Below are 12,833 nucleotides of genomic sequence, written 5' to 3'. Positions count from 1 at the left end.
AAGTTTGTACCTTTCATCTCCAGAACTTTTTAGTCATCTCATACTAAAACTCTGTACCCATTAAATAATAACTACCCAAGCTCCCTGTCCCACAGCCCTGGTAACCACCATTATACTTTGTCTCTGTTAATTAAACTGTTCTAGGTACCTTGTATAAGTAGAATCATAAATACTGGTATTTTTGTTTTTGTTTTCACCTACCATAATGTCTACAAGGTTCATTCATATTGTCGTATATATCAGAATTTCCTTTCTTTTTAAAGACTGAATACTATTTCATTGTATGTATATGCCACATTTTGTGTATCCATTCATCAGTTGATGGACATTGGGTTGTTTCTACTTTTGGCTATTATGAATAACGCTTCTATGAACATGGGTATAACAATATCTCTTCAAGTTCCTGCTTTCAATTCTTTTCTATATATAACCAGAGTGGAATTACTGTATCATATGGTTAACCTATGTTCAGTTTTTTTAGGAACTGCCATACTGGTTTCCATAGTGGCAGCACCATTTTACATTCCCACCAACAATGTGTAAGGGTTCCAGTTTCCTCACATCTTGGCCAATACTTGTTTTTGTTTTTTTAATATTTATTTATTTATTTATTTTTGGCTGCATTGGGTCTTAGTTGTGGCAGATGGGATCTTTCGTTGCGGTGCATGGTCTCTTCCTTGTGGCACGTGAGCTTCTCTGTAGTTGTGGCACACGGGCTCAGTAGTTGTGGCGCGTGGGCTCCAGAGCTCGTGCGCTCAGTAGTTGCAGTACGTGGGCTTAGATGCCCTGCAGCATGTGGGATCTTAGTTCCCCGACCAGGGATCGAACCCGCGTCCCCTGCATTGGAAGGCGGATTTTTAACCACTGGAACACCAGGGAAATCCCAATACTTGTTTTTTTGTTTTTCTTTTCCTCCCTTCCCTCTTTTCTTTCTTTCTTTTTTCTAATAGCCATTTGAATGAGAGTGAAGTATCTCATTGTGGGTTTTTTTTTTTTTTTTTTTGTGGTACGTGGGCCTCTCACTGCTGTGGCCTCTCCCACCGTGGAGCACAGGCTCCGGACGCGCAGGCTCAGTGGCCATGGCTCACAGGCCTAGCCGCTCCGCGGCATGTGGGATCCTCCTGGACCGGGGCACGAACCCGTGCATCAGCAGGCGGACTGTCAACCACTGAGCCACCAGGGAAGCCCCTCGTTGTGGTTTTGATTACATTTCTCTAATGATTAATGATGTTGAGCATCTTTTCATGTGTGCTGCACATCTTCTTTGCAAAATGTCTATTCATTTTTTAGTCTGATTGTCTTGTTGTCGTTGCATTTTAGGAATTCTTTAGGTATTGTGGATGTTAATTCTTTATCAGATAGGTGATTTGCAAATACATTTTCCCATTCTATGGGTTGCCTTTTTAGTCTGTGCTTTTGCTGTCATATCCAAGAAATCATTGCCAAATCCAATGTCATGAAGCTTTTTCTGTATGTTTTCTTCTGAGATTTTTTCATTTGAGTTCTTACAGTTAGATCTTTGATCCATTTTGAGTTTATTTTTGGATATAGTTTTAGGTAAGAATTCAAATTCATTCTTTGACATGTGAATATCCAGTTTTCCCAATACCATTTGTTGAAAGGACTGCCCTTTCTCTAGTGAATGGTCTTTGCATCCTTGTCAAAAATCATTTGGCCATATGTGTGAAGGTTTACTTCTGGACTCTCTCTTCTATTGGTCTATATGTTGTCTTTAGGCCAGTACCACATTGTTTTGATTACTGTAGCTTTGTAGTAAGTTTGAAATTAGGAAGTGTGAGTCTTCCAACTTTCTTACTCTTTTTCAGGATTATTTCAGCTATTCAAGGTTCCTTGAGATTCCATATGAATTTTAGGATGGATTTTCTATTTCTGTAAAAAACATCATTGGGATTTTGATACAAGTTGCATTAAACCTGTACATCAATGTAGTATTTACATATTAACAATATTAAGTGTTCCAATCCATGAACATGGGGTGTCTTTCCATTTATTTATATCTTTAATTTCTTTCAACAATGTTTTGTAGTTTTCATTGTACAAGTCTTTCACCTCTTTAGTTAATTCCTAAGTTTGTATTCTTTTTGATGCAATTGTAAATGGAATTACTTCATGATTTCCTTTTTAGATTTTCATTATTATTGTATAGAAATAAAACTGATTTTTGTATGTTTGTTTTGTATTCCAGAACTTTACTGAGTTTGTTTATTAGTTCTGACAGTGGTGTATATGGAACCTTTATTTCTACATATAAGATTATGTCATCTGCAAATAGAGATAATTTTACTTCTTCTTTTCCAACTTGGATGCTTTTTTTTTTTCTTATTCATTTGCCCTTCTAGAACTTATAATCCTATGCAGAATTTAAGTGGCAAAAGTGGGCATCCTTTTCTTGTTCTTTATGCTTTCATTTTACAGATGTGGAAATGTGGCTTCAGAGAGGAGCAGTTACTCACCCAAAGTTACCTAGCAAGTTCATAGCAAAGCAGGAACTGGTGCCCAAATCTCAACTTCTGGTCCAGTGTTCTTTCCTTTATACTGGGTTGCCAGAATTAAGGATTACTAGTTATGGAAAAGAGGCAACATGAGTCTCTTATTCTAAGTTCAGTTAGAATATTTTTATATCAATTATTCATAATAGATAATAGTCTTGAGGAGAAATTTTAGTATTATGGGATTTTCTACTATTTTGATTTGTAACTCTGAACTTTTTCATCTAATGTATGTAACCTAAATGTTTACTTATGTTTCAGAATGTCATTATTCTTCTTTGTATTTCTTCAGTGCAGTTACAGTTGGAACTGATATGTTGGAATTGGACTGCCATATCACAAAAGATGAAGAAGTTGTAGTGTCACATGATGAGAACCTAAAGAGATCAACTGGAGTCAATGTAAACATCTCTGATCTCAAGTACTGTGTAAGTGAAAATGCATGATAAACTAATAACTAGTAGATATTAGGGCCTGTAGGATTTTTATAAACAGTGAGTGCCAGATAGCACGTCAATAAGTAATAATAAAAAAAGATAGTGTTTAAATAATGGATGTCAAAGGAAAGTTAAAAAACTATTCTGACTTACAGTGAGGATTTGTATTTATTGCGTACATCTGTGGAGACTTATTTTGATAACTATTTCAACAAAATTACCAAAGTCCTCAAATGTAAATCTACTGGAGTTCAACTTATTTGACATATTCTACAATTTATTTGATTCAGATTAAATATATGAATTAGTTTTAGTCTTCAGGTATAGGAAAGAACCCTTTAAAAATCTGATTTTAGTAGTTACATGCTCATTATAGTAAATACTAATAAATGGAGGGAAAAATAATGCCTAATTTTACTACCTAAAAAAAAGTATGTTAACAGGATACTGTCTGTATGTATACCCTGAACGTTTTTTACATAGTTATGTTCTCATTGTATATTATTTATATTGTATTTTTAAACACTCTAACATCATGGCATGATATACATTTTTTCTTTTTTTAATAGACTTTTATTTTTTAGAACAGTTATAGATTCACAACAAAATTGATCAGAAAATATAGAGATTTCCCACATACTTTCTGACCTCACATAGGTACAGCCTCCCCCCACTATCAACATCCTGCACCAGAGTGGTACATTTGTTACAATTGGTGAATGTACACTGATACAGCATCATCACCCAAAATTCATAGCTTACATTAGGATTTATTTTCGGTGTTGTACATTCTATGGGTTTTGACATGACATTCATGAAAATGACATGAATCCACTAATATAATGTCATACAACATAGTTTCACTGCCCTAAAAATCCTCTGTACTCTGCCTATTCATCCTTCCTGCCCCCAACCCCTGACAATCACTAATCTTTTTACTGTCTCCATAGTTTTGCTTTTTCCAAAATGTCATATAGTTGGAATCACACAGTATTTAGCCTTTTCAGATTCTATGCTTATTTTTCAAAAACATTTCAGATGACTGAAGTTATTCCATTGAGTGGATATATAGTTGTCTTTAACCATTCCTCTTTTGTTGGGCATTTGAATTAGTTCTCAGTTTTCACCATTATAAATAACACTGCACTGAACATCTATACGTGTAAAAATAAAGTTTTCTCTATGTTTAAAATTATTTCCCTATATTAACTCTCAGCAAGGAAATTATTGGGTAAAAGATTAGGAACATTTTAGTTTCTTGATATATATTGAAAGTTGCTATTGCCAGCTTGCTCTTTTAAAATGTTTAAAAGATTTTTTATATCTGATATTAAAAGAATTCCAAGTTTGCCACACCCTTACCATTTAGGGACATTATAATTATACCAAGAATTTCCTAATTTGCTAGATTAAATTTTAATTAGCATTTGCTTATTAGTGAGTTTAAAGATTCTTCTTTATGATTTTTTTCCCCTTTGAATTGTCTATTCCTGACATTTGTCTACTGAGATCTTTGTGTATTTATTATTGACAAATGGTCCATATTAGACAGTACAGATTTCTTGTAGGTCATGAAAGTAAGTAATTATATGGTCAGTTTGCTGTTGGGGATGTTCTACTAATGAGTTTTCTATATAAACATTTGTAGTGTTTCATTTTTGTGTTTTTCAAGAAGCAAATCTTTATGTCTTAATGTAAGACACTAAAATACTTTTATTTTTTGAGAGCTAACTTTTTTCAGTCATATCTTTTAAAGGAACTCCCACCTTACCTTGGAAAACTGGATGTCTCATTTCAAAAAGGTAATAATTTACATTTGCAGATTAAACATTTACACTAAAGTGTACTCATTTATGCTGAGAATTAGAAATACATTTGCATTATCTTGTGATAAGAAGTTCCAACTAAAAGTATTACCCTCAAAGCTTGTTTGCTCAGGCCTACAAATCTGAAATCTTGATGGTCATCTGACTCTGAGATTATGATGCCCAAAGATTTAACTGACTCATTCTATCTAAATTTATATACAGTTCATTTAAGCCTGAATATTAATTACGAGAAACCCATACTTCTAAAGCTTGTATACTTCTAAAGCTTCAAATTCTAGAATATTACTATAACTTGTAGTAAATAATCCAACATAAATAAGAAGAATAAATGAAAAGAAATTGAAGCGACCCCTTTCAGATCCTTACTGATTCTATAATTTTTTCATTCTGTGTTATTTAGCTACTCCATATTTTAAATTATTAAGAGTATTCCATTACTCAAATAAACCATCCATTTCTTAGTCATCTTCACTTTTTAATCACCAGCATAGCAGTTTTTTTTTTTCTTTTGAGGGAACATTTCGCACAAAGAGATATGTCCCTTGGCCCAATGTGTTAGTTATGTTAGGATGGAACATGTTAGGATGGAAAATACACAACCTCGAGATACAGGTGCTGAGCTACCTCACCTTCACAATTCAGCCTCATGTTTTGAATGATTTACATGTAACTCAGGAAAAGTGCAAAATGCTCATGTTATGGTCCTTGGTATGGCTTGCATATAGTTGAAACCTTGGTTAGGCCAAGGATATATTGATATTAATTTTCAAAAGAACTGTAACTGCTCTGTGAGCTAAATTTAAAATTGGCTGGTATAATTTCTCCTTGATTGAGAAACCTTAGAAAGCCAAATAAAAATCAGAAAACCGTTTGCATCAGTTATCTCTACGGGACGTTTAGATCTGATGTTTGTTGGACTTTGCCTTCTAGATAAGTATCATTAAGCTTTTATTGATTTGAGGAAACACCTTTTATTCTTTTTTTTTTAACATCTTTATTGGGGTATAATTGCTTTACAATTGTGTGACCTTTTATTCTTATAATTAGTAGGATTATACTTGCAAAGCTATTCAATATTGGTGTCAGTTGTGGACTTGGGAAGGTTAAGAAAATTTCATAAGTGAAGTTTTTCCTAGTTTTCCCTTTGTAGAGAGCAGAGCCAAAGCCTCACAAAGATTATGAGATGCTTTGAGAAAAAAATATATTTTAATTTTTTTCCTGGTTTTATACCTACCACATAAAGTCATAAAAGTTTTGAACTTGAAGAGACCTTTGAAACCATCTAATCCTGTCTCCTCCTGTTACAGGAAGGAAACAGAGTCCTAAAGATGTAAATGAACTTGATTAAGGTTGTAAAACAAATAAATGACAGAGCTGGGATTTGAAACTAGGTCTTCTTACCAGGCCAGTGTTCAGCTATCGATACTGCCTTTCTATCTGCAGAATCTCTTCAAATCCCATATTAGTGGCAGTGCCACATACTCTCAAATTTAATAATTAACTTTTGTTCATATTGTATTCAACTCATATCATAATTAACTTAAAGACTATGCCTCCAATGTGAAGTTTACTGCATCTGAAACAGACTAATATATAGTACTGTAAAAACTTGACTCAGATTAGGCAGAAAGTCGTTCATTATTTTACTCTTCTATTCCCCTGCTCGGAACTCTTGTTTTCTTTAAATACTGGAGAGAGGAGGAGGAGAAGAGAGAGAGAGCAAGAGAGAGCCAGAGAGAGAGCGAGAGAGCGAGAGAGCGAGAGAGCGAGAGAGCGAGAAAGAGAGAGAGAGAGAGAGAGAGAGAGAGAGTGTGTGTGTGTGTGTGTGTGTGTGTGTGTGTGTGTGTGTGTCAACTCTCAGAGGAATACAAATTTCAGGCCTCTTGCTTTCTTTGTGCTTCACAACTTAACTGGAGAAGAATTAAGTTTTTTCGTTTAAAAGATGCTTCGGGACTTCCCTGGTAGCGCAGTGGTCGGGTCTGCCGATGCGGCGGCGGGGGCGCGGGTTTGTGCCCCGGTCCGGGAGGATCCCACGTGCCGCGTAGCGGCTGGGCCCGTGAGCCATGGCCGCTGGGCGTGCGCGTCCGGAGCCTGTGCTCCGCAGCGGGAGAGGCCGCGGTAGTGAGAGGAGATGCTTCGATGTGCCACAGGCTACATTAAAAAGGAAACTTAAAGAAGGAACATAAAAATGTGTTAACCAAAGGGTTTATTATTATCTATCCTGCTTACTTGAAAGCAACCTCTTTTTCATGGAAAGTACATAATTTGGATAATCAGAGTTGACTATGGTGATAAGTTTTAAAGTTCTAGCATGCTCCAGAGCTACTTCACTTGTTCCATCACCCAACACATCCTATGGCATACTCCTAGTCTAAAGCTCTTGTTTTCCTGTTATTTTCCTCTTTCCCTTTTGGTAGTATTTCCCAGCTGGTTATTCTCTGCCCAAAACAATACTGGGACAACTTCTTCCTCCAACTCTTTCTCTATACTCTCTGCTGGCCAAATCATCTAATTTAAATACCTTTACATCACTTTAGCACACATTTTTCTCTTAGCACTTTTTTATTTCCTTGTTTCCCCCACTGTTTGATGCAATATTATTCTTATTGTGTGATGTGTCATTTTGCTGTTCCAAAGTTAGTTTTGTCTGTTTGATCTCTTTCTAAATTGATCCTTGCATACATCTTACTTGGGTGTGAATAGCTATTGCCCATGGTAATTCTTTTGACTGCAAATTTAATTTTTCCACACTTAATAAGCTAACAAAATTTTTATTTAACTAGAATCGCATCGTCTGAATAGAGCTCTCTATAGTGATAGAAATGTTCTACACTTGCACTGTCTGATACAAAAGTCAATAGCCACACGTGACTGCTGAGCACTTGAAATGTGGCTAGTGCACCTGAGTAACTGAATTTTAAATTTTATTTCATTTTAATTTAAATAGCCCTATGTGGCTAGTGGCTACCCTATTGGACTGTGCAGATAGAACATCATGTTCAGACTTTTTAGGTTATAAGTAACAGAAACCAGTTTACACTAGCTTAAGGGGAAAAAAGATATTTATTTTATCATTAACTCTCTAAGATGTGGTGGATCTGATATGAAACATTTTTGGATCTTTGGGTACAAAAAAGGACTCTTCTGGCTTTATTCCATTGTTCTGGTTCTCTTGGGTCTTATGGATTTGGGCCATGTGGCAGGAACATGATCACTGATAACTGTAAATTCACATCCTGCCTGTACTGTGACCCCAGGGAAAGGAAAAGTTCTAGAGAAAGACACTGATTGGCCCAACTTGGATCATGTGTCCATCTTGAACTATTCACTGTGGACAAAGAGATAGGCTATTATGATTGGCCAGACCTAGGTCATATGCCTACTGTGAGAGTAAGTGGGGAGTGGGTCATGTTTTTGACAGCCCAACCAGAACAATTTGGAATGAAGGAGGTTTTCCAAGGGAAGGAAGGATGCTACGTAGGTAAAAACAATAGCTAATTTTTTTTTAATATATACATTTATTTATTTATTTACTTTTGGCTGCGTGGGTCTTCGTTGCTGTGCGTGGGCTTTCTCAAGTTTCGGTGAGAGGGGGCTACTCTTCATTGCAGTGTGCAGGCTTCTCATTGTGGTGGCTTCTCTTGTTGTGGATCACAGGCTCTAGGTGCGCTGGCTTCAGTAGTTGTGGGACTTGGGCTCAGTAGTTGTGGCTCGTGGATCTAGAGCGCAGCCTGAGTAGTTGTGGCACAACGGCTTAGTTGCTCCACGGCATGTGGGATCTTCCCAGACCAGGGTTTGAACGCAGGTGGATTCTTAACCACTGCACCACCAGGGAGGTCCCAATAGCTAAATTTTTATATATTAACAATAATTAACTTTTATAGTTCAGGGATTTCCCTGGTGGCGCAGTGGTTAAGAATCCGCCTGCCTATGCAGGGTGACACGGCTTCGATCCCTGCTCCGGGAAGATCCCATATGCCGTGGAGCAGCTAAAGCCCTGTGCTACAACTACTGAGCCTGTGCTCTAGAGCCTGCAAGCCACAACTACTGAGCCCGTATGCCACAACTACTGAAGCCTGTGCGCCTAGAACCCATGCCTCACAACAAGAGAAGCCACTGCAATGAGAAGCCCACACACCGCAACGAAGAGTAGCCCCGCTCACAGCAACTAGAGAAACCCTGTGAGCAGCAACGAAGACCCAATGCAGACATAAATAAATAAATAAATAAATAATTTTAAATTAACTTTTATAGTTCAATTCTGTAGTTTAAGTCCAAACTCTTTGAGTTTTAAGTACTTGAAATCCATCTCAGGATAGTTTGCTGTATTATTCTAATCTGGATTTTTAAAAAAAATTTATTTATTTTTAGCTGCATTGGGCCTTCGTTGCTGCTCGTGGGCTTTCTCTAGTTGTGGTACGTGGGCTCCTCATTGCGGTGGCTTCTCTTGTTGTGGAGCACGGGCTCTAGGTGTGTGGGCTTCAGTCGTTGTGGCATGTGGTCTCAGTAGTTGTGGCTCGTGGGCTCTAGAGCGCAGGCTCAGTAGTTGTGGCGCATGGGCTTAGTTGTTCTGCTGCATGTGAGATCTTCCCAGACCAGGGATCGAACCATGTAACCCTGCATTAGCAGGAGGATTCTTAACCACTGCTCCACCAGGGAAGCCCTCAAGATAGTTTAAGAAAAGTTTATTAAAAAGAATTTATTTCTTCTCATAACTAAAGAGTGTAGAGGTTATATGCCTTCAAACATAACTGATTCCAGTTGCTCAAGCAATAATTTGTCTCTCTTATCTCCATTTCTTGGGTCTACTTTCATGTATGTTAGCTTTGTTCTCAGGCACACCTTCTCCACATAAAGATGGACCTCTGATAACATCAAAAGTACATGATCCGTTCAGCTGAGGATTTCAGACAACATCACCTGTGGTCCATATTGTTATGCTTAAAAGGTCATGTGCTTTCTCTGTGGCCAGGGAGGCAAAGCCAAATGATTGACAGTCCCATCAGAATGACCCAGAGCCCTATCTGAATTACAAGGGGTAGTAAAAAGGCAATAAGAATAGAATACAGAACAGACAAAACAGTAACAGATTTTTTCTTTTTTTTTCCCCCATTCACATCCTGCTTTTCACATGAGTCTTTATTAAAAAAAAGTTTTCTGACATGGATTTAATTTACTTTTTTTTGATATGCTTCTTTGTTTTGATTTGTCGTACAATGAAGATGAAATAAAGGATCTTTCACCATTTTGTTATTCACAGATTAGTGGAATTGACGTTTCAGGTGGAAGGGGAAATTTTATAATCGTTATATAATATGTATAGTATATTATATAAGTGATTAGAGGCAAAAGGAACTAGGGAAAGAATAAAGAAAATGACCCTCAGGAAATAAAAAGAATGTTTAAAATCCTCTTCTGATTTTTTCATGACTCAGTTTTCTTTGAATAACTGCATTGATATAATTCTTCAACCCATTACTGATTAGCATGTATTTCCCTTGCCTAAACATATTCTCAATCTCTGAAAAATTCAATGATTATGTCACAGCAAAACTTTAGAAACAATCTCAGTATCCACTAGTAGGGTCAAGGGGATGAAAAAAATTTTTTTTCTTCTATCCTTTCAGGTTCTCAGCTGGACTCTGTAACAAAAAAAGAGATTAACAAGAGAAAAACAGAAGTTTATTAATATGTATGTGTCATAGGAGAAACTCAGGGATAAGTTTTTCAAAGGCATGGCTAGAACTTGAGTTTATATAGCATCTTAAACAAATATACAAAACAAACAAAAAAAACCAATAAATTTTCAGAGAAGTAACAAGACAAAGGAAAAGGACTTTGAGTGTCCAGGGTGGCAAATTGTGGAAAGGTAAATATATAGGGGATTAATGGAAGATAAAGGCTAGTCAGTAGTTTGTTATGTAGAGTCCTTTGGTGCTGACAAGGGTCAAGTGTTGCTGTTGATTAATTTTTGTATAATTTAAGTCTTATTTTTAGGCAGATAGGGGAAGGGCAGAGAGCTTTTCTTGTATCTGCTGCCTCTCAATTGCATTCACTTCAAAATAATCCTTATGCCAAAATGGCATATTTTGCAGGGGCAAACTATGTTCCCCTTCAAGGGGAATGGTTAAATTTTTTTTTTTTTTTTTGCGGTACGCGGGCCTCTCACTGTTGTGGCCTCTCCCGTTGTGGAGCCCAGGCTCCGGACGCGCAGGCTCAGCGGCCATGGCTCACGGGCCCAGCCGCTCCGCGGCATGTGGGATCTTCCCAGACCGGGGCACGAACCCGTGTCCCCTGCATCGGCAGGCGGACTCTCAACCACTGCGCCACCAGGGAAGCCCCAGGGAATGGTTAAATTTTAAAAATTAAATTGTTGTATAGCTACTCAGTGGAGTATTTTAAAACCTTTTAAAATAATAATTACAGAATAGGATCAGTGGATTATATCAATGTCAATATCATGGTTATGATATTGTACTGTAGTTTTGCAAGAGGTTACCATTGGGGAATCTGGGTAAAGCCTGCACAGATCTCTGTATTATTTCTTACAACTGCATGTGAATCTACAGTTATCTCAAAAAATTTAATGGAAAAAAATTTTAATCATAATCATAAATACAGCATATTAACATGCAATACTTATTTTTACTTATGTGAAAAAATCAGCTTAAAATCTGAAGGGACCCTATATTATAACTAATTAGATTATGCATAGGAAGAAAAGAGGAGAGAAAATACACCAAATGATCACAGTGGTTTTATCTAAGTTGTTGGATTTTTAGATGATTTTTCTTTTCTTCTTTATATTTTTCATCATTTTGTAAGTGTCCTACTATGACTACATACTATAACTTTTCTAATCATCAAAAAACTGTAAGTTATCTTTTAAAAATATATTTAAAAATCTTGCTTTCTCAGCATGCCAATGTGAAGGAAAAGATAACCGAATTCCATTACTGAAGGAAGTTTTTGAGGCCTTTCCTAACACTCCTATTAACATCGATATCAAAGTCAACAACAATTTGCTGATTAAGAAGGTACTTAAGGCATTGTGTCCTCTGAGTGTGTTGCATCCGATTTCATCCAAACTAAATAAGGCTAGAGTAGGTGCCTGCATAGATTGATAATGTTCAAGGAAATGTGATACTCTAGGGATCAGTATTGTTTCAAATACTGCCCTGGTAGAAGACATCACTGTACTGTAGGAAAGCCTGTTTCAGAGTGACTTGTCATGTCGCAGGCATGGATAAAAGTGAGCTTCTGTGAACACATCGCTCTGGCATTTACCTAATTAACTTCTTCTAGTTTCACTTGTACTTAGTTTATAGCAAATTACTAAACAGTTGTCTTCTATTAAATAAATCATATAATGGTAAAATGTAATTTCTTGTACTTTATAAAATAATCTGAATTTGTGTATCAGTTCTTCCAAAATTTTATAGTATGCACTGGCAGATAGTCAGTTGTAATCCATTGTTTAAGTGAAATCATGTAAGTGGATTTACAAATAGGCACATGCATAAAATTTTGAATTTTCACATGTAGGTTTCAGAGTTGGTGAAGCAGTACAGACGAGAACACATAACAGTGTGGGGTAATGCCAGTTATGAAATTGTAGAAAAGTGCTACAAAGAGGTAAGCTTCATAAATGGTACAGAATGATCTATTTTTGTTGCTGTTGTGTATCTTTAATGTTAAGTAAATACAGTAATAATTTTTTTTAATATCTTTATTTCATAGCCTTGATGCAAAGGCAGACGGTACTGGATGGAAGCAACTAACCAGAAATTTATGAATAAAGATGATGAATTTATAGATAATGGATTTAGTAGAGATAGTGGACCTTGCAATTTAAGTTCAATATAATTGGACTGGCTCACAGAATTATTATTTTCACATGGTAATATTAGTTGTTTGCCAACATTTTATTAATTTTATTATGTATATTATAAAACAAAATATGATTTCTATTTTTTAGTGTCTAGTTTTTGTTAGTTAATCAAAATTTTTTGTGTAATTTTGAATTAAGGAAAGTATTTAATCCTTCAACTCTATAG

At 36.2% G+C, this 12,833-nt stretch overlaps 1 protein-coding gene and 1 long non-coding RNA gene across 4 annotated transcripts in view; one reads left to right on the top strand and one right to left on the bottom strand.

Annotated features, from left to right (window-relative positions):
• The window catches only part of LOC115866350 (uncharacterized), a 78,475-nt gene that overhangs the window by 8,611 nt on the left and 57,031 nt on the right, over window positions 1-12,833 (bottom strand). Inside the window, exon 3 of one of the 2 annotated variants that reach the window (XR_009560492.1) lies at window positions 9,327-10,418. The exons of the other annotated variant lie outside the window; for it this stretch is intronic. This is a non-coding gene — a long non-coding RNA (uncharacterized lncRNA). Of the gene's footprint in view, window positions 1-9,326; window positions 10,419-12,833 lie in introns of those variants that run through there. 2 annotated transcript variants of the gene reach the window in all.
• GDPD1 (glycerophosphodiester phosphodiesterase domain containing 1) overlaps window positions 1-12,833 on the top strand; it is a 44,773-nt gene that overhangs the window by 22,072 nt on the left and 9,868 nt on the right. The window contains exons 3-6 of one of the 2 annotated variants that reach the window (XM_060291173.1): window positions 2,803-2,938; window positions 4,689-4,749; window positions 11,695-11,813; window positions 12,322-12,411. In XM_060291173.1, coding sequence (XP_060147156.1) covers window positions 2,803-2,938; window positions 4,689-4,749; window positions 11,695-11,813; window positions 12,322-12,411 — 406 coding nt within the window. The remainder of the gene's footprint in view (window positions 1-2,802; window positions 2,939-4,688; window positions 4,750-11,694; window positions 11,814-12,321; window positions 12,412-12,833) is intronic. The other variant, XM_060291174.1, reaches the window with a different exon arrangement.

This window comes from Globicephala melas, chromosome 20, assembly GCF_963455315.2.
Source record: "Globicephala melas chromosome 20, mGloMel1.2, whole genome shotgun sequence".
In the NCBI taxonomy this organism is placed as follows: Eukaryota; Metazoa; Chordata; class Mammalia; order Artiodactyla; family Delphinidae; genus Globicephala; species Globicephala melas.
This window is presented reverse-complemented; position numbering and strand designations above follow the sequence as displayed.